Here is a 26189-nt window from a genome sequence, read left to right on the forward strand (position 1 = left end):
TTACGTGCCCATCCACGACACAGACTGAGTCTATGTTCAAATTAGCAAACTTTTGTATCCATTGAAATGCATGGGTGCTCACCAGAAACAATTGATCGCAAAAATAGAATTATCCAAAGTCAAATTAACGAAAGTCTAGTGTATGTAGTCCAATATTCCTCCCTCAACTGATTCAAAAATTCAACATTCAGGCACGACCACTTGAGAGAAACTGACCTTGGTGATAGTGCGCATATGCCTCCATGAGTGCTTCCACACCAGGCCAGAGTGGTGTTACACTGCTGTCATTGCTCACAGAGTTGCTCAAAGAGTTTACCGTGCTGCTGGCTGTTACCATTTGCATTTTGTTTCCAAGCAGAATGGATGGCCCTCTGCGTTCTGTAATTCAGTGAAGACAGATGTTATTTACAACACCTATTTTAAGACAAATCAATAAAGACAGTAGAGAAATAAAAAAAAGAAAAAGACTAAAACAGCTTACTGTGTAGTAACCGGTGGCATTCGGCTGACTTATCACCATTCTCCAGTGGCATCAGGGCAGCTGCAGAAGAACAGAATAGGTCAAGGAAATATGTTACATTTGAAGCTCACGAAGAATCTTTTCTTCCTGAAGCACTATTCTTGTGCAAAGCTTGTGCTGGTATAGCTACCACGTGAGTGTATACCACATGTCACATATCGTACAAGTAACCATATGTGCTAAGATTGTGTGGAAATTTTCAAAAAGATTTACAGTTTTGTGCATAGCCCCCATGTGGTTCCTGAATTATTTTTATGCAATATTCTATGCATCTTTAAATGTACATAAAGAATACTTAAGTCTGTTTCACAGGAACCAACTTTATGATGGACATGAGTGTATAGACAAAGTAAAGCAACTAAAACTACGGCCTCAGTTACCTACAGATAAATGGCTAAAAAATAACTATTGTTTCTGTGGGAAAGTAGTGTCATTTTTAAAAAACAGATATTATCAGGCCACATTTTTAGTTTCAGTACACCTAATCCTGGATATAGTTTTCCTTGCTACCCACTACTCGCTCACATCTTCCAGGCACTTTTTCGATGTCATCTCTGCAGACGTTCTCGTCCTTAGAAAGACATATAATCATCGAGATCTGTGGAGATGTAGCTGTGAGATGCGAAGCACTTGTCCTGCAAATAATTTTGCATGGACCGGAACAAAGAGTAATCTGAGGGGGCAAGGTCTGTGTGGGTACAGGGGCAGACTCAGAATCTGCCAACCGAGGCTATTTATTTTTGATACATGATCGTTCTGGAGTGCGGCAGAGTGTTGTCATGGTGGAAGGCAATGTACTTTCTGTTTATCAGTATTGGTCACGTTTCTTTTATTGCATTGCTTAAGTTCTGATGCTCGCAGCAGTATTCTTCATAAGAGGTTGTTTTGTGGTTCCCCAGCAGTTCGTAGTGCAATGGGCCTTTTGTATCCCATCAAATTGTCAACATTACTTTCCTCTGATGGAGTTCTAGATTTGGGACAGCTGGGGCAGATAATCCAGGCATGCAGCACACACTTTTGTGCATTGAATTGTCATAGCGAATCCACTTTTTGTTCCCCGTAATAAGGTGGCCCAAAAACCGGTCGACATCATTACACACGACAACAGATGAGCACACCCGAACATGTTACAATTTTTTTATGCGTTAGCATTAGGAGTGTCAAAATGGAAAATGCTGTATGTATGTATACGTGTGTGTGTGTGTGTGTGTGTGTGTGTGTGTGTGTGTACGAGATGGTGAAGCCTCACCGAAGCAGAGGTATAAGTGGACATGTAAAGGGGATATAAGAGGGCAAATGTAAGTGGAGGTAAATCATTTGAAATTGAAGTAGTTGAAGGTAATTAAGAGTAATAGGTAAGAGTAATTGAAGGTAATTAGAGGTAATTAAAGGCAAGTAAAGCAAGAAAGTTGAGTTTAAGGGAATATATGATATACAGTAAATCTCGGTTATAACAGCCCCACCTATAACGAATCTTCGGTTATAACGAATGCCTCACGAACGACCGTCAAAATTTGTATTGAGTCTATGGAAATTGCCCCCGCCTATTATGAACTAATTGCCGGGGAGCCTTCGGTTACTGCGACCGAAAGAGCTCCCTCGACCACTGGAGAAGGCGAGCGCGCGACGTCAGACGCCTGCGGATTTGTCAGGCGCCTCTTGCACGTGACCTCGCTTTGCAGCCAATGCGCTGTCACCATCAGCGCGCGCTGCACGTGCACCCGTTTGGCAGCGGCGGATGCAGGTGAAGCGGGAAACTTTGCGAAACTGCTTCAGAAAAGCTGGATTTGTTCATCAGGCACTGGCTACAGATGCCGATCGTGAAGTGGACTTTGGTGTGCGTGATACCGACACAGAACTTTGGGACAGAGCAACGGCTGCGAATCTGACTGACGGCTGTCAGTCTTTCGAGGAGTTCGCGACAGCAGATGACGACACACAGGCCGTCGCGGACTTCAGTGATTCGGACATCATTGCCGACGTGCACCCGCCGCCAAACGAACTTTCCGATTACGATGATGATGACACAGCGTCTTCCCCTCCTTACATTTTAACTACAGCGGAGGCACTCAAGTACGTTGCTTCGCTCCGCGATTTTGTGTACGCGAAGGCGCTCGCCGCGGCCCACCTGGACCACCTTTATGACTTGAAAAACGCCGTGATCTCCGCAACTGTGTATAAACAGGCGCCATTAACGATGTATTTTCAATGAACGGCATACATGACGCATGTTTCTTACACTGCTGGCCTTTTGGATCAAATTTTTTGTCCATTGCATTTATAGCGAACTTTGGATATAATGAACGGGTTGCGCGCGACCGTCGAGTTCGTTATAACCGAGATTTACTATATATGTAACGTATACAATGTGTATATGTGTATGTATACAATGAATATAATATATATGTAAATAAAAGAAAGATTAAATGAAATTAAGGATTACCAAAGGCAACTGCAGGTAATTAAATATAATTAACATCAATTAAATGGGAATTGAGAGTAATTAAAGCAAGTAAAGGGAAGTAAATGAAATCCAAGATTACCTCAGGTAACCTGCGGGTGCCTTTGGTAATTAAAGGAGTTTTTCCAGGTAATTGAAAGTAATTGAGGCTAATTAAAGGTTAATTAAATTGACTTGCATATAGTAATTGAAAGTGTTGAACCGAAAGTCAAGTGTAGACCGGAGGTGGACAACTGGAAGTCAGGTTAGACCGGAAGTGAAGAACCGGAAGTCGAGTTAGACCGGAAGAAGTGGATACCCGGAAGTCAAGTATGGAGCGGACAAGGCGCTTAATGCTAACGCATTTCTCTCGCATTTAGCGCTAAATCGCCACTGAATTTTTTTGGTCAGTTGATGCAGTACCCCCATTAAGTACTTTGAAACAAATTCAAGGCACTGATGTGCTTGAGAAAGGTTGAATGGTGCACAACAAGCTCTGCTCCAATCACAACTGAATTACCGTATTTACCCAAATGTAAGCTGACCCCTTCCCCGAACCGACAATTCAAAAGAGGAGGGTCGACTTCCAATCGGATCAGTGCAACCACACAGCTTGGCAGTGCGTTCCTGCCATTCCCTAATTGCCTGCTTGGAGGCAGGAGGGTGCAGGGACTGCCGGAAAGACTGACGGCACGAGACGTGTTCATGTGACCACACATGACTGCAAAGCGAAACTGCAAAATGTGAGTCTTGTACCTGCATGATGGGTAAGGTGCGATGTTCCTTTCCCGGCATCGTTCAAGCGAAGCGATACTATTCGCGGAAGCAAACAACAACAACTGTGCTACAGAATGGGTTTCCAAACGCGTGGTGAGAGAATGGACGAAGTAACGTGGTGCCATCTTCATCAGCAGGTTGATTCCTCATGCCAAAAGCATGAAGAATACACTTAAACTAAACACTGCATTGGCACATGATATACTTTCAGAACTAAATGGATCCATTACTGCTCATTTGATAAGGCATATACACTACACCGTCATCCCTCATATTCAGATTTATATTATAGACTTAGTGACTCTCGGCATGTCTGATTTAATGAAACCAAACATAATCATATTTGATGTTGTACAGGGAGGTTCAGTTGTAGCATGGTCATGTTCCATTTGTCTGAACTGAATGTCTTGTTACTGGAATGCAGGCTTCCAGCACCCATGTTATTTGCCCATTCTCGTAACCTAAACGCTTTTGAGAAGACACAAAGTTGTCTGGACAAACAACGCATGACTGTATGATAGACAAATCGTGGCAGTAGTGCAGTCTATAAATGCATGTCTATGAAAGCATGTCCAAACCTGACACATGTGCAGCCTCATTTCCGAGAAGGCCATTAGGCACGCCACATGGCTTTGTTCCACTTGGCACTGCACCACCTGCATATAAGCGATTACAAGAATTGTTGGATGTCAAAGCTGCTCAAGAGAGAAAATTCCTAGAGTCAACGCTAGGAAGAAGAAATAAATACACCATTGTATTTACTCACACAATTAAGATGTTCTTCTTTTTACCCAAAAATGCAGGGCCATACAGGGGCTGCATTATTTATACAAGGAAAAACTTGAAACATTTAAAGGAGCAGTGAAATGCCCCTCCATAAATCTTTTAGTTCTTGGTTGCAGCATGTTGTGCAACAAAAAACGTGAGTCTTGCAAAGGAACGATGAGCACAGCTGACCTGTAGCATGTGCAAGAGGCCTTTGACCTGTACACCATCTCCACTTCTACAAAGAACGTTTAAGTGAACAAGGGAAGTCGATGTAACTTCGTGACATTCACAGTCCTGACGGGAGGGCCAATCAGGTGGGCGCGACGGGGCAATCTCGTTCGAACAAACTGTTGCGCACGTTTATATGTTCGAATTACCAGGCGTTTTCGCCCTTGAAATACACATGACTTGGATGGGACCGGAGTGTCAGTTAAAATTAATTTTTAGTTAATAATTAAGAGATTCTGATTCAAGGGATTGCACTGTAATCCACACAAGAACGATCCACAATGTTAAGTTTCATTATTCTATTGGTAATTGCTAATTATCTGACAGCATGCATATTCAACTGGTCAAATATCAGTATTCAAACCTAAGTTGGAGCCTGCCACCACAAAGCCCTAAAAGTAATTCTACAAAATATTTTGAAATTCAAGCACTTTGAATATTGAAATGGTAATTATTCGTGCATTTGTTTTTGCATTTGAATTCTGCAACTGAAATATTTGTGCACTGCTAGCTGTTGCAAGCAGTAGTCCGACGCTTATGTGGTTAGTAAACGTGGAAAATGGTTAACAAATGCAACCATTTGGGGAGGTATGCTGGAATGGTACACCATAGGACCTGCTTCATTTTGTTGCAAATTTGGGATGGCACTTTCTTTACCACACACAAAGGGCATCAGTGAAATGTTTGCACACAAACATCATGTCCATGTGTTCCAGTCACATTCACTTTCGACAACAGTTTTAACAAATCCTCATTTTATGGGACAGCATAATGCTGCACTGTGTACGTCTTACTTGCTTCAATGTAGAGGGTATTGTAGAAACGAAAAATAAAAACATCAAACTCTCGGTTAATGCCCGCTCCGGTTCATACAGCTGAGGTCAAACTGGACCGAAACGAGCAGCCGAAAGTGGAAGATGTTTTTTTTCCCCTTCAATATGTAGAAAGTAGGTAGGGCTGTGCGAATATTCAGAAGTTTTGAATATTGAATACAATAGTCATAAATTTGATTGGGTTGTAGGGCTGTGTGAATAGTCATTTTGAAGTTCGAATCGAATACGAATCGAATATAGACAGCCACCGAATCGAATACGAATAATGGAACAGATATAAACAAAACCTGATTTGTCTTTGATGTCTAATAAACAAAATGAAATACACACAAATTTTTTTAGAACTGTAACTGTATTCCCATGTAGAAACACTAATTGTTCTACATGTTCGAGAGAGTGGTTAGTGTGATGATTTGTAACCGTATGACTGCACACTGAAAAGAGTCGTTCACTTGTAACCTGGGTTGCTGGCATAGAAAGATTCTTTTGGGTTGCTTTACCCAGCCTGGGGTACTTTTGCTGGCCAACTGTCTGAGGTGATAGGTACTGCCTTTTTAGCAGCCAGCCCTTGAAAGGCTCCCCACACAGTTTACTTGTTAGCAGAGTAGATTCCTTGGGAGGATAAGAAGCTTCCCGAAATTCCCCCTCAATGCTTGTGCATAACAGAACCTTGGCATGGCTAGAACCCGTGGCTTTCCGTGAATCTGCAAAATTTCGCGGAATTGGCCCTGTCTTGCGGAATTTGCTGTTTCCCCAGAATCGTCCATTTTTCGTGAAATATTTGATATCTTCCAGAATTATGTACGGATTTCAATCGATCTGCGACATTTCCATGGGTTAAACCCCATCCATTAAGACTGCAATACATGACACCACTGATAATGCTGGCACTTAAACAGCTGAACGTGCCACACTGAAAGGAAATTTCATGACAGCAACACCCGGAGAGATATTGACAGAGTTGAGTCTAGCTTTCTTTGCACACTGAAAAGTTACGAAAGGCTGGAAAAGCGTGCAGGATGAGTTGGTATGCAATAATGGGAGGATGCTGCACATTTTTTCGCATGTTTTCTCTTGTCCGCAGAGCCCCGTGGAAATGTAAATCACATCTCGCGGAAAAGTCAATTTTCCACCGCAGAAAGTTAAGGGCTTTAGGCATGGTTCTGTTCTGTTACATTTTGAAGAAGAAGAAGAAGAAGAAGCAGAAGAAAAAAGACTGAATCTGGGGTTACACAAAGTCAGTTTAGTGAAGACTTTTGAAATCTCTAAAAATAAGATTCCGATTACAAAACGACACCGCTTCCAATCCAATCCAAGCTATCCAATGCTTTTTCGAGCAAAGTTTGCAGGCAATGCAAAAGGGGAATGACTTCAGAAAGAGTAGGGTGTAGAGCAGAACAGGCAAAGGTTGTTGCCTCACTCACATGCTTTAGAACAGGCACATAAGCAGACAGTCTGCGCTACTCAGTTGCTGTTACGGTGTCATGAGCATTAGTACTAGCAAGGTGTGCTGCAATAACAGGTCAGAGTTCTTAAAGACGAGACCGAGACGAAAACGTAGTGCGCACCGGCACATCGTATTCAGGAACGTCGTAGTTCAGAAGGGCCCGAAAGCCTGGTTCATTCACAATACTGTAAGAATGCATGCCACCAACAATGAACCTTGCAATAGTCTCTGTTATCGCTTTCGCCCGCGAAGAATCCGGCAGTAGTTTCGCCTTAAAGCAACTGAAAGACAAGGTATCTATTTCCACACATGTCATTTCTTCAGGCCATTGCTGGTGAGAATGTATGGAATAAAAGAACGAGCCCCTTCACAATAACGATCGAAGTCCGATGGGGTCCAGAAATGTCAAAAGAGCTTTGAGTGCAGAGCATTGCTGGACTGGATTGGGCCAGGGACCAAGCAATTTCGGTAGGGAGAACTGGCGAGACGCTGAACAGCTGACGAAGAGACTCGAAGAGTGCGGTTCGGGAAGGTTGATAGTGGGGGCAATGAAGAAGAATATGCTTCAGATCCTCAAGAGCACCACAGTGGCAGCAGGTGGGAGAGTCAACTTGGCTCAAGCGGTAACACCACTGAGCTGTAAAGGCCACATTGAGGAGCATTCGGTGGATTAATGCAGCATCTTAACGAGAGGTGTTTCGTGGTATGCGGAAAGCAAGCGTTGGATCAACTCTGCTCAACAGAGACTGAGAATGTCGGTTGTCCATTGGCGGGAAGCCAGGGGTGTCACGAGGCGTTGCGGCGTGGGGTAGAGTATCGCCTCTGGCGATGAACCTCCCCACTCTCCAAAGTCAAAATAAAGCTGTTGTTTGTTCTTCAGGCCAGTTTCTTTACGCGCTGTCTCTTGGCTTTTTAAGCTTTGAAAGATCGCAGATGTCGTCGTAACTGATTTGCCAGTGGTGTAGTAGTTCCAGTTGGCGTCTTTAACAGAGAAACGTACATTAAGCACTTCGATGCACTTCTTCCATCACATCACTTGAAGAACTCCCAAATGAGACTCCTGCGCGCTTCATCTGTGCCACTCGAAGTTGCCATTTGCATTTGACACACACAAACTGAATGAAAGCAGTACACAAGTGAATGCGTCTATGTCGCTCCCGAACAAGATGTGCTGGTGCGCATTACCTTTTCGAGGTCCGTTCTACTCAAAAGGTCTGAAAAAGTGCATGGATCGTGAACTGCATTCTGCTTCCAGAAGTCTCTGTATAGTTATAGCATCACACCAACCAGCTCATAAGCTCATCGCAGTTATATTTCGCCAGCTCTTCATGGACTAGACTATGAATTTGTGCTACGGAATTTGTGACTGCGTGTCATCATATCAAGGACTGCATTCTGCAAAGAACTCAAGGACCCTACTGGAGAACGTCACCGAAGAGTGGCACACTCTTTGCCGATATTGTCCAGTAAAGTCCTATCCTGGGGAGTGAAGTAGGAATGGCACATTCCTGTATCACACCCCAGGCACAGTAGAAGCTCCATTTAGTGAAGATATGAACGTAGTGAGGTAAACCTGTGGTCCCATGTTTTAAAATACTATACTTCACAATAACTAAAACTAAAACTTCGCTATAAACAGGTTCTACTGTATGTAGTTACTGATCATGCACACAATTTCGTAGCGGCTCTCCCACTAACTGGACAAATGTAGCATGCTTTGCCTATATGTAGCAGCTCAGCGTGCTTAACTCGAAAACAGCCACTCCAGGATTTCAGAACCTACCTATGCACAAAAGCAACGTCGATCATAGGGTATTAAAAGCGAAGTTCCCACGCTAGAGCATAGCTTCATGAGTTACAGGAGACCATGAGTGTCAAAGGACTTGAAGTCATTCAGGATGTTCCCACAAGATGGAGCAGCAAGTTCGTAATGGTGTCACATCTTATGGAAATTCAACCTGTCCTTGCCTTGCTGCTATTGCACGTTGTTGCTGTTGCTGCTAACACACTCACAGCCACTCAGAGGTGTACAGCTTATGCAATGCATCTGTTTTGAAGCCAGTAAATAATCACATTTGCCTGTTCTGCAACATACCCTACACTTTTTGAGAAGCATTAGATAGCTCAGAAAACGAAAGCAGAGCAATTGTCAGGAACATGCTAGAACCTTCGAAAACAAGATTCCCTGACTACAAGATGACTTCCATTCATCCTAGATTTAACGAGGTCTGCTTTCAGACTGGAACGGAAAAAAAACAATATCAAGGCTCTGTCACGTACAAATCTTGAAAAATAATTTTGTAAAGCTACTGAGTCCCCAAAAGAAAATACTTCACAGCCAAATGTAACAGGAGCAGACAACTCAACTGTGTGGGGAATTTTTGGAGACATGGCATAAGAAAGACAGAGTCTTCAACTGATACATCCGCAAGTCACCAGGTTGAGGAGTACTTGTAATCATCACTGCTACCTCGACAAGACAACCCTCGTACTCAGTGAACTACAACTGGGCAACAGAAGTACCCAAGCCCGAGTACCTGAGTAAAGCACAAAAATATCTTTCTAATATAGTGACTCAAGTTGTGAGTGAATGACTGTTTTCGGTTTGCAGCAACACTGTCACAAATCATCACAGTCACCTGTCTCCAGAGCACGTTAACTAGTGTTTTTGTATGGAAATAGGCAGTGACTGCTCAAAAAGAACTCCAGTGTACTTTGTTTTCTTCACTAAAAATTGCATATCAATTTATTAAAATTAATTGTGTCTGAGGTCTGCTGGGTTATCCAATCAGAATTCGTATTCAATTCGAAAGTATTTCTATGTGATTTGGTAGCCCGACATATTCAATTTGTCTCCGACTCAAACTTGAAAATCGCTATTCACACAGCTCTAGTAATAAGTGTGCTACTCACAGCAAACCTCTATACTGAACCGGTCCTTGGGGACTTTACCAAGCATATATGTCAACGCACTACGTCACGTGAACTCCAAAACAATGAACCGTCGGGTATAAAGCCTGCTGCACCCTGGCCACCGTCACCCCTGAAGAAGGAGCCAAGTTGGCTCCGAAACATCGGGACCCTCTGTTCTGAGCTAACCTTGGTTGGAGCCACGTTCATCTTCTTATGTCTTACCCAACCAGGCACAGTTGTGCCGAATATGTTCACGTTCAAACCTCTATACTGTGGAACACTCACCTTGGGAAGAAGGAGAGAGCCCAAGAACTTGAAGGAATTTTTCCTGGTGTTCGACTGGGGGACTCAGCCAGTTCGTCTTACGAGGTAATAGGGGTGGTGAACTGCACTCTTTTGGGGGTGAAGGGAGGGGCACATGTTGGTCCCTGCTATGAAGACGACTCCAGTGGCGCATGTACCGCGCAAGCTCCAGCTCTGCATGCAGGAGACAATAGGCATAATGCAGTATAGGGAGTGAAAAAACCTTGTGCAAAAGGCAACACTCCAAGCCTTAACCACCAGTTCACCAAGGTTAACCTTCAACAGCAATACCATTACTTCAAACACAGTCCTCTAAATGTTAGCAAATTTTTCTGGACGTACTTTGCCTCCGATGATGACTAGTCAGGCCCACATTTTGCAGGAACTGCAGCTTCTGTATAATGAGCAGAACAAAAAACATTTTCAAAACATTCACCACTTGGTAACACTTTGAGGGCTTATTCCTAGCAACATAGGAGAAGCAGTTCTGGATGTACCAGGCATGCATTTAGTGGGTTTTCATGATATACTCAAGTGAAAATTTTATCTTCCGACAAACTCGGTACTTCTTCAGGGACATTCTATTTATTCCCCTGACCAAAGACGCAAGGGGCACACATATTATTCACATTAATTTTATTGGTTTAGGAGTGAGAAATGTCATCGCGTCTCAATCAGGTAGCGGGAAAAAAATAAAAATTAAAAAAATAACAAGGTTCAACAGCAGCTTGAGAGTGGACAGTCCTTACTCCCACACAACCTCACATCCCAATGTTAGGCTTCAAAAAGTGCTCTCAAGTACCATTTTCAAACTTAATATTGTTTGATTGATTGGCTGATCTGAAATTTGCTGGCACGGGGATAACAAAGACTTAACATCGCTACAACGAAAGGAGCAGTATGCAATGCCACCTGAACCGCTTACATGTACCGGGTTATTTATTGCACATTCAGATTCCAGCAACAAATAATGTAAGTAATGTGTTGTGTTCACTGTAGGCATAGAAAATGCCAGTTTCGTTTCTCCACAGAGTGTCTTCATGTTTAAAATGTTATTGCTTAATATCGCTAGTTCGTGGAGAGTGAAATAACCATAGATTTTTCAGACCGGAAACCCCGGACCCAACAGATTTAATTTCTTCAGAAATTCAGACAAGCTGGCTGATAACCCATGCCAGAAACCTTCAGACAACGTAAGATGTCAAGTAGGGCCTGTTGTTAGGACATCGCAAATTAAAAGCACTAAAACGTGCTCGTTGAGACGTTTCCTGCACTCAAACTTCTTTCAGTGTCAAATTAACTGCATACAAATATCTAATTCTTCCCATTCTTGAATACTGTGACATTATCAGGGATCCGCACACCAAGCACTGCACTGAAAAACTCTAGCGTTTCCAAAGAAAAGCTGTACGTTCCATTTGTAACAAGTACCGACCCACTGACTCACCGCCTGCTCCTAATGCTGGGCTCGGATTACCTCCATTACAGGTCAGAGGAAAGGTGCACTGCCTCAAACTTCTCTATCAGATTAAGCATAACCTTGTTTGTATTGAACAGGATAGATATCTTTCTTCATCATCTGCCAGGCCAACACCATTTTCCCATTCTATGAAGCTACAAGAGCCTCAGTGTAAGATGGACTGTTTTAAGTTTTCATTTTTCCCTGGCACGATCCATGATTGGAACGCATAGCCGTTCGACATCATCTCGACATCTTCGTTGTAGACTTTTGTTGAGTTGTTATCACTCCAGTGAGTTATTGTGCACTTTTGTTTTATTGTCTTTGTGTATTTATACTTGTAATTTTTTTTTTCTTTTTGTTATTGTTGCTTTTTGTGTGCCCCATTCTTGTTACGGTCCCAGAAGGGACGAAACAGTATTCTGAAATGAATTTTGAAAAAATAAACAAAACCAAAGACAACAAGACGAACAACACACGCAGGTAGTGCACTAATAACAAATTTATAAAACACGAAGAACAACCTTAAAAGGCCTGAGAAATTCCTTCTTCTAACAGAGCCCCCTCCCCCTTTCTGAGATAAAAAAAAATGAGAAGTTTCCCAAATTTATCTCTCCCTACCCACCTGGGACCTCCCCTTTATCTTAGAATCACCCAGCAAGATATCACGGCCATATGGAGAAACATGTCTAGATAAAGTTCCAAACCTTGCAGACACTTTGTACCAATGTTCACATAATCTTGTGTCCACACAACAACTTGTCTGCCCCAGATAAACACAGCCCCAAGACAAGGGGGTTTCATACACACAATCAGTACAACATCCTACAAACTTATCTTTGTGGAGGGGTAAACACTTATCAGGAGGGGTGAAAACCTCAGAGTTAAGGACAGCAAGAAGGGAATTAGGCAGAAGGGAAGTGCATCACAAAGCACAAGGATAAGTTTGTAGAATGTTGTACTGATTGTGTGTATGAGGTCCCCTTGTCTTGCAACTGTGTTTATCTGGGACAGACTGGTTCCTGTGCTAACACAAGATCACGTGAACATTGGTACAATGTGTTTATCTGAACATGTGTTATGGTATGTGTTATCTGAACATGTTTCTCATTGTTGCCGTGATATCTTGCTGGGTGATTCTAAGATAAAGGGGAGGTTCCGGGAGGTTCGGGGAGGGTAGCGAGATGGAATCTCTCAGGCCTTTTAAGCGTGTTGTTCGTGTTTAATAAATTTGTTGTTAGCGCGCTACCTGTGTGTTGTTCGTCTTCTCATCTTTGGCTTTAGCATTTTTAATCCGTGACTTCCAGACTAGCTTCATAACAATGAAGTGCATACAGACCCACATGTTGCCTAAGCCTAAATAAGACAGGAAATGTAGTTAATTTCCTGATAATAATCTTTCACATGATTTTCTTACTGTAAGGTTATGAAGCTTCTAGATGTGTGAAAAACTAATTAGTGACTGGACAAAAGGTGACCAAACACTCACCTGTGGCCGGACATCCAGGGCTAGAGGGGGGCCTGACCAGACAATTGGCTTTGTTTTGCTGGGTTCCTCTTCTTCATCATCATCTTCTTCAGCTGAAGAGCCACCACCATCCCTGCAGGCTGCCCACAGATCTAACTGGCTCACAGGAGATGGACATTCATTTATAGACCCCGGCATGAAGAAACCGTTTCTTGTGAACTAGAGATCGAGACAAGCACATTAGAAGAAGCTGTTAAATGTTTCTCGAGAAGTGTGATTTTGAATAAACCAAGACTAGAGTAGTGAATCTGCAGTGTTGCTAACACATTTTTATACCAACCTTTGGCAGAGGCTGTGTCGTGCAATGGGGACTACTGCTAGGTCGGGAAGGTTCTGCAGCCAGTTCCAAGTGAGACCCACTATCCGAAGATGCATTGCCAGAACCTCCACTGGAGCGCAGCAGTGCGCATCCACCAGCTGCCAACAATGTATTGGTGCTTCATCATTTAATGTGTGGCATAAAGCAGCCCAATCATATGCTATTTTTAAACTTTCACAATTTTATGATTCCACCAGAACAAGCCATTTGGTGATGATACTGAATAATACATATTATTTCTACAGTTAAGTATCATGCTTTCAAGAGGTAAAAATGCACAAAAAGATATCACCCCTGTGCTAGGAATGTAGTACATTCAATTCCCTTGAAATGCAGCTTTGTCTACATTGGCCAAACTTCACAGTGTATTAAAGAAAGATTGGGCCAGCACAAAAACAACCCAGATTCTAGTAACTTTGCAGCGAATCTACCGTTATGTAAAAATTGTGAACCACTCTGGAAATAAACTTCAAATTTGCCCCGACAACCGGTCACACGAAAACAATTTCTGAGGGGAGTGCTCGCCATTCTTTCTTGTGGGCATTGTGTAAGCCTGCCTTCTGTTTAGGTTCATCCGTCCTTGAAGTGTCTGGTGGACCCGAGTTGAACTATTTCTCGCATGCTTTTGTAGGAACTTTTCCTTTCATGCCTTTTTTCGAGCTATGACTTTTGCGTATGGTTGTGGGCTGTATTAACTTGTGTGTTTTGGTGAATAAATCATTTTGCTGGTTTGAGCTGTTGGGTGTGTCGTCCAAAGACTAAACGACCAAAGACCAAACGACACGCTAATAACACGAGACTTCCGCCACCTCCGTTACAGGAGCACCCGAATGCACTGGATAAAAAAAATCAACCAAATTGACTGCATATGTAGCAAGGACACCACCAGACACAAAGCGAGGAAAGAACGCGAGTGGAACAATACAACCAAGAGGGAACTAACCTGGACAGAAGAGAAGAGGTGGCATTCAGAGACAGCGAAGAAAAGAAGCATGACCATCTACTCCGAAAACAAGACAACTCCGGCACCCGAAACCTTCTACAACAGAGACAGAGCAAGTGGTCTCTTGTTTCGAGCCCGTACAGGCTCCCTCCCAACACAGAACCGACTCTGTGGACTATTTGGAAACGCAAACCCAGCATGTACCTTATGTAACACCGGAGAAGAAGAGGACAGACACATCACGAAGACGGAGTGCCCAAGACACCAGTCCCTATCACCACCATGGTGGGCTTCGAGGCATCGCAGAACTCCCAACTCCAGATCAATGACACGAAGAAAGTCCTTCTCAAGTGGGAAAAGGCCCCCCAAATCAAATCAAGGGCGCTCCACGAGACGGCTGCCAGACCTCATCTCGAAACTGAAACCGGCCAAACAGAGCGGGCGGCCAACACAAGCCAGAGCCATCAAGTGGCGCCCCCGCAAGAAGAACTCCCCAGCATTGACTCAAATTCCTCGCTCCTCTTATGAGAGCTTGGCGACTTGCCTGCGACTGAACCGCGAACTGAACCGGACAATGTGCGCTGCGTGGGCACAAAGGGAAAAGCTACCCTAGGTTGTCTCCCCCGATTGATGAAATGTAGGTCGCACACTGAGTCTGGCGCAACACCGGATAAGAGCAGGCGGTTGTCGCGTGTTTTTCTATACCGTTTCTTCAAATTCTTGTCCAGACCCAGAAACTGAAGCCTGAATAAATGAAGACCAATTGCATAGACTGAATATCTGTCCACGCCTGTTTTCCGGATAGCTCGGGCTCCAGATAGGTGAAGACCTGAATAAGCGGCGGTTGACTGTACTAAGGGCCCCCTTTTTTCAACGTTAGGTTTTCCAATGTGAGAGGGGTGGCCAAATCAAAGGGTGGCCCTTAAAATTACCGTAAAGCAGCAGATAGACAGGTTATGATGCCAGCATAGTTTAACAGCTTGTTGCTTGTAAACCCGGCACAAAATAAGTTATACATGTGACAGGGAATGTTAGATAGTTTGAATTTGCTAGTAAAATCGCGGTAAAACGGCTCTGGACGACGTCTGGTGAGAAATAGGTAATCCCCAAGTTGTCATGCAATAGTGATCTATGTTCCTGACTGGCTTGCTGCTCCTGACGGCTGTGTAGCAGACTTGTTTTGTTTCAGACACAGTGTTATGCGCACACAATGTAGTTTTGACACCGTACATGACGAGCAATGCGCAATTGGTGGCGACTTCAACGCAGTGTTGCCCGTAATTTTCCATTTGAATTTTCTAAAAAAACTATGGGCGCAATTAGCACGAAAATTGTAATGCAAGAGTACTCAGGGCTCCGGTTATCAAATTAGACACATTTTCAGAGATTGCAGCTCTAGTGCTTTACAGTACCTTTTAATATGAGTAGCCCTTAGATTCAACTAAAGCTATACGGACTGCTATCCTCATACAAACCGAAGCCTCTCTGCACAAAAAACAACTAAGATATGTCAGGGAAAAAAAAAAAAAGGCAACGTGATCAACTAACTGGCGTTGAGTTGAGGCTTGTATGTGAGAATATAACAAACGAATGGCTAGAAAGGTACTGACTAGTGGTTGTGACAGTTGCAGTGGTACAAATTGCAGTTGTAGTGGGAGCACCGGTATTTGGCACTGCTGGCGTGACTAGCTTGGGTAGCCGGCCATTATGCTCTTCTGCAGGCACTGGGTAACGGAACAGGTGTGGAGGAGGAGGTAGAGAAGGAGCACGCAGGAGTCCAAAGGGAAACCCACCACCACTTTCTTCCATCCTGCACAAAGTCAGTAAGCAATATCAACATTAATTGCTGAAAACTCTATGAAGGCATTTTCTTATGTAGGTATCAGACAATACCGTCCAAACGTCAAAGTTATAGCCATTTCACTCAAATTATAGCTCAAATGCCATTTTGCTTGAATGGGCACTTCAGATGAGCAGTAGACCAAGAAAAAATAATCAGCAAATACATAATCCAAATGCACGCAAGCACCGACTAGCCATTTGTAAACTGATAGGGCTTTCTGACACATAGTTGCAACATGTGTCCCCGTTTTAATAATTTATTTATTAATTAATGCATTTTAGGTAATTAGTCATCTTGTAGTTGCATACTTTCTTCGAGGGGATGTCAGCCTGGCCGTAGAACAACTGCAAAAACGTCAACTATTTTGCTCTGCTAGTTTTTTAATAAAAATTCTGTAATGAATAAAAATAAGCACCCTGTATAGTAGCAACAAAGCATTCGTTCCAAATTTAAATATCTGCACAGCGGCACTCAGACCACAAAAATAAGCATGAACCCTCACCCGTAGGCTGTATGGTGAAGCTGTGGTGCTAGGTGAGACATAAAGGGGTGAAATGGGTCGTAAGTTGTCATTGGGGGGCCACGCACTACTCGTGCAGATCCACTCTCCACAGTACGGTAAGGTTGGAATCCTCTAGGTTCCTCAGCACTGCTTCGCATTCTGGCACAGCAACAAAGTCAAATGTTTATTGATTGCTGTCCACTGATGCAGCAGAGAATTATAGTAACAGAAACAGACCTTGAAACCACAAGCAACAACAATGAGGCAATGATGAAAAGAAAAACTGTTGGATAGTAAAACCTGTCCAAGCAAAATTGTAAGTGGAAATTGCATAGGAGTCAATAGCCCCAAGTGCAGCACACAAATTCCTCATTTTCAACGCAAGGTTTGCCTCAAAATACTTAAACGGGGTTGCGACACTTCACTATGAGCGATGCTGGTGAAATGTAGAAGACGGTCACTTGCAGTGATGTGAACCAGCATTCCAGGTTTAACAGTAAAGGAAGCAATAGTTGCACTAAAAATCAGCATTGTGGATACAGAAACTTGTCAAGTTGTGGCATCACCGTAGGCATCTTCGCCAGTAAAGTGGCTCACGAAAGGTTACATGCTTAAGAGAACCAATAGCAATAGCCAATGGCCTTGCTTCTCCAATGTCAGAGCTAGACGACAAAGTTTTTTTGGCGGTTTGTAACCACACCGGCTACACCAAGTAAAAAAATAGTATTTTTTTCCCTCAATACTCTGGCGTGCAGTACAATGTGTGCATGATGTAATGAACCACACATATCAAAGTGTCAAAACCCTTTATAGAGCATATTTTTTCTCTGTATTCAAGATGTTAATCAAATCTCTCTGCAGCCTAATGAGGAGACCAGTGAACATGTTTTGAAGTTATTGTGGCAGCACTAATCTCCACAGGACTACAGTCAGCAGAACGTTAATATCTAATGTGAGGTGAAGAAAATGAAATTACTGACAGAATCCTTTTCACTATGGATCACAAGAAACTATGCAATAATGCTAGCAGGGATAACAGCTGATATTTTCAAGAATAATTCCCACTACACAAAACCTCACCTTGGACTGGGTTGATGCCTAGAAGAGTGGAAATCTATGGCATCCCTTTGAGTAGACATCATCATAGGGCCCTGCACAAAGACCTATTACATGAATTTCACACAGCAGAGTGACAAAGAGACAAACTGGACCTGACAAATTTAACAAGAATATTGTATTATAATAATACTGCTTTACTATAGTGTTTATGATATGAAAAGAAACGGAAATATATCTTGCCTGTGGGATATCTTGGGCGTCCATAGTTTGGCCACCTGGGGACATGGGAGCACCAACTGATGGAGACCCCGAAATGAAGCCCGAAGGAGGGGTGCTATTATTTCTCTTAACAGTTTCCTCCGCCCCATCTAAATGCAAAAAGGCAAGACGTTCACAATGCATTAACCACCAGAAGACAATATAGTGTTTGAAACATTGTACACAGAATTTCTTTGGGTGATACCTACGTTTTTGACAAAAGTTACTTTCCCAGTTAAATGTAAGAAAATTACGCTATTATGAAGTTCTCCTTCATCACCCAAGATGCCGTTCTTAGGATGAACACGACCATAGCTGGTCCGTCATAGCCATCATTCTCTTTGCACCAAGAAAACGCAAAGCGTCACCATCTTAAGTAGCTTTTCCAAATCGACAAAAGACGAGCGTTTTATAATGTACTCACCACATGATCCACAATGTATGTATGTAATTGTATGCACTGTTTGTTACATAAGCCACAGCAAACAAGTGCTACTGCCATAGTAAATAATTTCCTACTCGTAAATCATCTTGCATTTCTGCATGAATTTCGCTTCAGTTCCCTTCAGGCTTTAGAACACTGCTCCAGCCCTGCTAGTCAATTACTGAGAAGCTGATAAAATTTTCAAGCAACACACTGATGTGTTGCTTCAGATAAAGGCTTCTAGCAGACATTTTAATATACGCAGCAGTAAATTCAAATAGAGCAGAAAAAATGGGTAATGATAACCCAAAAAAGATGCTGAATGAACTTGGTTTCTTACCATGCTGGACAAGAGTCAATTTCTAAGAATAAACCGTATCTTTTCAAAATCAATATTATCATGTTTTTTTGTTTTTGTTTTTTCAAAACGAAGAATCTAGTTGTTTTGTTTCCAGAGGATGATACCAGTCACCTCTAACTGCTCAGTAATAGACAAGGCTAACTTAATTACCTGCTGTCTGACCAGGCTCGAGAGCCTGCTTGGCCAAACGGCGAAGCGCAGCAGCAAACCCCGATGACCTTGTGTTTCCCTGGGAAGTGGCAGCTCTTGGCACAGGGGGAGCAAGTGGCCCCTTACTAACTCCAGCTACTCCAAATCCTGAAAACATCAATTCCTCTTTTTATGTTTGTTTGTGTAAAGGGAGACATGACAATTGCTATGTGCAGTTGCAGCCACATGGATTTTTGAAGTGCAGGGCACTGGTTCTCACAGCACGGTTCACATATCAAAAGTGGATATGAGGCTGCTTGAGGTCAATGGTGAGTGGACCACTCGGCCGATCAATCCACTGCACATTAAATAAATGCAGTGTACTTTCCAGTGGCTGATGCACACAGCCAATGTAACCAAAAATACAAATATCAAAGCTGTCTCATCCACCACAGCTGATGTCTCCTTCATGTGGCAAGGCAGGAGTCCACAATTTTCAGTCACCAACAGTTATTTCAGAGTAGTCAAAACGGAATTGTTCTGATCTTTCAGCTTTGTGTCATTCGGCTTTTTTTTCTTCTTTCAAACACCAAGAGCTCATTCCAATGGAATGAGTTTCACTACAAGCCTTAACTGACTGCAGTCTATCAAACTGATGGGTATTGTTTGGATTGATCATGTGCATCAAAGTGGAGGCATCTGTGTTCCACTAGTGCTCTTCACATGTTGAAACGGCCTGCAAGTTTGAGAACCACTTGCATTGTGAAAGCTATTGAAGGCCTGCCAGTAAATGGTCTCCAAGCCCTAGAGGAGTGTCGTGATCTAGTTCAGCTGATACAGACAAAATAATATCCCCAGCTGTCATGCAGCAAATTCATTTCTCAGATACATCACTTAAACTCACGTAATTGGTAAATAAACTGAAAATAAATTTCTGATCATGCTAAAGCATTAGAACATTCTGCATTATAACATCATTACGTGGTACAACCACAGGTGCGAGGGCACCTCAGGCTATGCAGAAGTGTCCAAAAGAGGCTCGTCTTGGGTGCTAATGATGCGGAGCAGTAATGGGGAGTACCTGAAGTACAAAGTACTACTTTAAGTACATTTCTGAGTCCTTGTACTTTACTTCAAGTAGATTTCAAATTGTATACTTTGTGCTATACTATTTAAGTACTTTCCATCAAGTACCCAGCTGGTAATGAAAAAAAAAAGGGGGGGAACATACCAGTAAATAGTTTCTTTTGTGTCTTTTAGGGCCATTTTTGACCAGTCAGGAAAAAAACATTAAGCAAAGCTTGAAATGAAACTGAAATGGAACATCAAAATGCAGGTTCAAAGTTCACACATTATGCACAGCGACAGACAGCACAGTAATTTTTGTTTCAATCTCTTTCGTGTTCAGAAGACCTGGTTTTATTGCTGTGTTACATTATTCCTTTCAGTTTTCAATGCAATGATCATGCCAGTTCACAACGAATGAATGGTGAATGAAAAAGGGAGAGACTAGAAGGTGCACATACTTCATTTCAAATTTTTACGTTTTGCTTTTTTTATTGCTGACATAGAGGGTTTTGTTGCGAACAACAAAGACACAAAAGACAGGATGCATTGCACTGAGTTTCCTATTCGTGTATGCTTTTTTTTCATTCGCTTTTAGAAAGCCGGTGATATGTCATGAAATGTACAAGCTCGTTCTATTGGCTTCTTTCTTGTTTTGTATAAAGAGTGCCTTCTTGGTTCATATTATACTTGGAAATTACCACACAGCGCTGTGCAATGGGAACATGGATAATTTGGGAAATATGTTACACTTTGTATTATCACAGCCGATTGCTCGAGTGCATTTCTAATGCAAATTATTTCATATGTTTCATTTTACATTCACGAATAAGCAATAAATAGACCATGCCTTGCACTTTCTAAAAATGCCAACAAAAAGCATAATTTCTTTCTCATGTTTTGTCTCTAACAGTGAGATGTGGAGTGCTTTGCATTTTACCGTAAGCACGCTTCCAATGTGGTGCTTTGCACTATATACTCTTTAAGTACAAACGGTGCCAGGTACTTGGTACTTTGCATTAAGTAAATTTTTAGGTATTTTGTGGTACCGATGCAGAGCACATATTACTGACAGCTTCACCGTTCAAAACTTATCGTCTTTCAAACAACGTCAAAAACACCTACGCAGTAGATTCACAAGACTCATTTTAATGTCTTTGCACAACACTTTTTTTTTCTCAATACATACATATGTATGCCTGTTAGAACAGGACTTTCCAAATGCCTCCTGTGATAAAAAGCACCTGAGCATTATACCCTGACAGATCTTGTCGACATACAGGGTGTTTTTTTAAGCATTACAGACTTTTTATAAAAAGCTATGACGACAGCACACATGCAGTTTTAGCAGGTGAGTTATACGGCCATGCAAACATTCTGTCTGAGAGAGTGTGTCACCACAAGATGACTAATTACTTAAAATTCACAATTATCTTTTCAATTAAATTTTTGAAAAACCCTGAAATGCACATGCACTTTGAGATATCCATTGTCAAATTCTGCTACACAAATGAGACGAAATCTAAACTGCGCGCTCCTGAAGCATGGGGCGTGTTAAGTAGCGGCCTACCCAACATGCGTAGTGTACTACGTCTCTCGTACTCCGGTGCCTCTACTAAACGGTCTCTCAGAGCCACGAGCACGATATGCGCCCTAGCGAAGTTTCAAAGCCAGCTCATTGGTGATCCGACGTCCCCTTTCTTCATACGTCACGGAGCCAGGGCAGCACTTACACGCTCCGACCTGCAAGCTGGAGTGTGAGAGTTCATCAAGAGCGCCATGATCCGGAAAAGAAGTGACACTGTTTAGTAAAAAGGAGTGCGCTTCCTGCGCTCTGGAGCCGCTACTTAACGCGCCCGTGTACTTTTGATTTTGGAAGATGGGAGATCTTGATTTTGGCAGAAAGGAGATGACCTTCATTGTTGGCATCTCATCTAGGCCACAAAGCGAGCCCTCCAGTGCGGAATGGACGCTTTCCTTCCTGTGCTCGTGGCACGCCTGGTTTCGGCTCATTTGCATAGCAAAATTTGGCAATGGACATCTTAAAGTGTATGCATGCTTCAGGATTTTGCAAAAAGAAGGTGGCTTTAAATAATGACTGGCTCCAATTCTGCTATCTGACAATTTCTTGAAAGCATGTAATTAAAAGTTAATTAACGAATTTTAGGTAATTAGTCGTCTAGTAGTTGCACACTCTCTCTGAGCTAATGTTCGCCTGGCCGTATAACCAAGGACTCAAACGCAAAACCAGCATCGGCGCTTTTTCATTTCGGCTCATAGCTTTTTCATTAAGAAAAAGTAACATTTAAAAAAGACACCCTGTGCATTGGGTATTGGTTTTTAGTCAACCCATACTGACTCTAGTACGGTGCAAGTCATTTTCCAAATTGTCACAATGTGAGGTACCACATTATCTATCCACAAAAACAGCACTGCCCTAATGAGACACACTTGAAACCAAGACCTGAGAGAATAAGAGGCACTGACGTGAAGTAGCAATGCTTCCATTGCTATCTTGAGCTTTTCACCCATTACGAAAACATTTCAGATGCGTCACCCTTGCAGCAGGTATTTCATCACAACCAGAAGTTAGAACACGGCTCAAAAGTCACTTATTCATATCTCAGTATCCATTAGGGGTGCAAGAAACCCTCAAGCTTGATCTGCATCATAGTTTGGAAGTTAAAAAAGTGTGGGGAACAAAAGCCGACACCATCTTGAAGGTTGTCAGACTGAATTTTTTTAAAACGCACTGTAAAGCTATGCATTATTGTAAAACAGAAGATGCATAGTGCTTTGAATTTAGCTGCTTCATCACTGTTGCTTGGTATTACAACATATTACTAAAACGGAATCATGTTTACTCCAAGAGAAACACACATCCATGCTGGCAAGTGCGAATGTGTGTTGCGGCATCGCCAGTATGCATGGCAAATGTACATAGTTCACTTTTGTTTGCAGAAGAAAATAGACACATCACACGTGTTATATACAGTGCTGTTTGTCAATACCAATATGTAACTGTAATTCCTACGACAAAATACAGCCAGAGAAATTATGTATTGAAGTTAGAACAGACTATATGCAAATGCATTTGCCCAAGCTTTTTACATGTTCTCAATGCACTCCAGCATCAAATTTTACAATGGGGTTGATGACCAAATCGACAAAACAGCTTTGCATGAGTTACTGTTGAGATATGTGAGATGCATGTTGGGAAGACTCAGAATTGTGGAAATGGTTGCTGGCAGAAGTGATTGGCCAGGAGAGTGATAGAACTGCTTCTTCATAGCAGACGGCTGCCAGTACGAACTTTTAAGTCACATAACGTAAGCAGACTGAATAAAAATGCACAAAGATGTATTTATAATTAAAATTCAATGATATAGTAATGCAAAATCTTACGTATCAGGGGCGCCCTTCTTGCTATTTTCTTGGAGTTGCGGTCTTAGCTAGGCCTAACGTTAGCGATGAAACATCTCATTTTCACGTAAATAATGATGGCGGAGCGAAAGTTGAAGCTGATTTTGCAGATACGTACATGACGACATATGCTCACAGTATGAGATTAAAGCAGACTGTGAAAATTTTTTGTCACGAAATCTCCGCTTGGCCGTTCCAAGCATCATCCTCCATTTTTGAGAAATTTTGGTGTCATGACGGTCCCCATGGAAAACAGCAACCAATGAAATGCGCCCAAGTTTGATTGACAGGTTGAGCCTCTTTTTTAGGCTCCTCCTAATGACCAGATTCCCTTTTAATACATGGTACTGCTCAGGGTTGGAGCGCTTCTGGAGTACGCTAGCTTGCTTTGAGTAGCAATCTTTGAGATTCGATTGCTGAAAAAATGCTCAATATACAGCAGAACTATTGCGTATCTGAAGCGTCCAAGTTACAAGCCTTAAAAACCATATGGTTTCTACAGGTTTGCCATTTACTTCACAGCTCCTTTAAAGGAGTACAGAGGGCCATCCAAAAAAATTTCAAAATAACAAGTCTGATGAAAGTGTGTGTGTCATTTTACTGAATAGCACAAAAGGTTTTGATGTGTGCAATTTGTTTCTCAGAAAAAAAAATCACATAAACATAGCTCTGCGCATTCACCCTTAACTCGCCACCCCGGGTATAACGAAGAGGAGAAAGTATGATACCACGTCACTGATGACGTTACAGGGGCAACTCGCTCTGGTTCGCTGGTCAGTGGGGGTCAGCGCCTTGTCCCTTTGCCGCTGTAAACCAGTTTTGCCAGTTCCCCCTGAGAACTGGGGATAGAAGGAGCGGCCGAATCATGACCGAGCCAGGGACAATGCTTTTTCAGAATCCCGAACAGCCGACTAGCAGACAACATTCCTCTGGACCAATCAGCGAGCGTGGCCCCTCTAACGTCAGCGCGAAGTCCCAGGCAGATCACAGGCTGGTACTGCTCTCCACCGCCGTTGCGCACGGTCGCTTTTTGCGGCGTACATTAAATTCAATTTCTGCAATAATTATGACTCTGTGGTGTGAATTACTTCTCATGGTGCATCTTACTGACCTACTTAACAGTTTTATAGGAAGAAAACAGGGTGTTAAAAATGACTTCTGTGCTACTTTAAGTTACTCAAACTCAACAAGGTCAATAGGACTCCTGCTTCATCTGATGTAAAATTGTACCGTATTTTCACGCGTATTAGCCGCGGCTTATGCGCGAATTTTTTTTTTCGTGGACGCTCTGCGGCTTATCCACAGGTGCGGCTCATCTGATGGCTATTTTTCCCTGGTATTTTCCCCATACCCCGGATTAAACGAAAGGGCCGACAGTGCCTCATGTTTTTCGGAACAGGACCGCCCTGCCAGTTCACGAACAATACCGAACAGGGGCGGGTCTACGTTCGAGTGGACTGGCCTTCCGAATGCGTTCCCCCATGCAGCTTTAACAAAAGGGGTGACAGTGATTAATGTCTCCTGGAACACCCCTAACTCGTCAATCCCTAAAAAACACGCAACAAGGGCACAATCCGATCTTAGTAGAACACTGGAAGTGACCTCCTTTGTTATACATCATGCCGATACCGGAATGTGGACCACAGGGTTTATGGCCTTCCCTACGGTCTCCTTTGTCGGCAGACCCACAGGAAGGGTTCAATACACCTGACATCGGGATAAAACGTGGTCAGCTAAGCGTCAGTTCTCATTTGACCTGAGAAGCAGCATTCGTGGACACGGCAGTTATAGGTAAGGCATGGCTCCATCGCGGAGGCACAGCTACGACAGCGGCTTCAAACTAAAAGTCGTCCACGTCGCGGACCAGTACAGGCCCAGTACGCAGGCTGCAGGGCAGCCTGCAGGAAGTACGGCGTCGACGAGCGTTGAGAGCCTCTATTGATTTTGTTTGTGCATCACTGGTTTAGCGCACAAAGCGGTCGCGTCGTATTACCCGCGGCTTATCTGCGGTGCGGCTAATACACGTGAAAATACGGTAATTGTGGCATGTCAAATGTGACTGTTAACACAAGACACCTGTGCTTAAACTCAGCTAAAAATATAGGCAGCTGTGAGCAATGTAGCCCGAAGAATTGTTTTACACAACGATAATTACATCATGCTGCGACCACAAACATAAAAAAGGAAGAATTAGAAAAAAAGGCAAAGTCTGTGCACACTTGCAAGACAGAAAAGCTCACAGAGCTATCCTTTAATTTATTTTGTTAATCGCCTACAACACCTAGCATGTGCATTGGTGGTGCACTGAAATCCATCAGTGATTCGCATCGGAGCATTTTTTAAAATTTTCCTCGCCGCTCTAGTGACATTTCCTGCTGGCAACACAATAACATCACTCCAGCTGGAATGTTATCAGCAAAAAAGCACAGGAAAGAATATGGTCAACCATTTCCAAAACGTGCGGAACCTAATGAAAATACGCAGGACAATACACCTGCCTTCGTGCAAAGCTCAACCTCAAGGTCGGTAAGCCAGACAAAAAGACAAGGGCCTCTGCGATCGCAATCAATAATTTTTGAATAAAGCGCATACGATCAACGAAGATCTATACTCCATGACAGCACCCGTACAGCGACGATCTACATGT

General features: G+C 42.8%; 1 protein-coding gene across 1 annotated transcript in view; it reads right to left on the reverse strand.

Annotated features, from left to right (window-relative positions):
- LOC135377742 (uncharacterized) overlaps window positions 1-26189 on the reverse strand; it is a 65430-nt gene that overhangs the window by 16273 nt on the left and 22968 nt on the right. The window contains exons 6-17 of the mRNA XM_064610385.1: window positions 19076-19222; window positions 18123-18250; window positions 17904-17974; window positions 16824-16982; window positions 16089-16288; window positions 13497-13633; window positions 13178-13375; window positions 10572-10623; window positions 10212-10403; window positions 4316-4393; window positions 482-541; window positions 217-378 (exon numbers count right to left, since the gene is read on the reverse strand). Coding sequence (XP_064466455.1) covers window positions 217-378; window positions 482-541; window positions 4316-4393; window positions 10212-10403; window positions 10572-10623; window positions 13178-13375; window positions 13497-13633; window positions 16089-16288; window positions 16824-16982; window positions 17904-17974; window positions 18123-18250; window positions 19076-19222 — 1584 coding nt within the window. The remainder of the gene's footprint in view (window positions 1-216; window positions 379-481; window positions 542-4315; window positions 4394-10211; window positions 10404-10571; window positions 10624-13177; window positions 13376-13496; window positions 13634-16088; window positions 16289-16823; window positions 16983-17903; window positions 17975-18122; window positions 18251-19075; window positions 19223-26189) is intronic.

This window comes from Ornithodoros turicata, chromosome 1, assembly GCF_037126465.1.
Source record: "Ornithodoros turicata isolate Travis chromosome 1, ASM3712646v1, whole genome shotgun sequence".
Taxonomy (NCBI): domain Eukaryota; kingdom Metazoa; phylum Arthropoda; class Arachnida; order Ixodida; family Argasidae; genus Ornithodoros; species Ornithodoros turicata.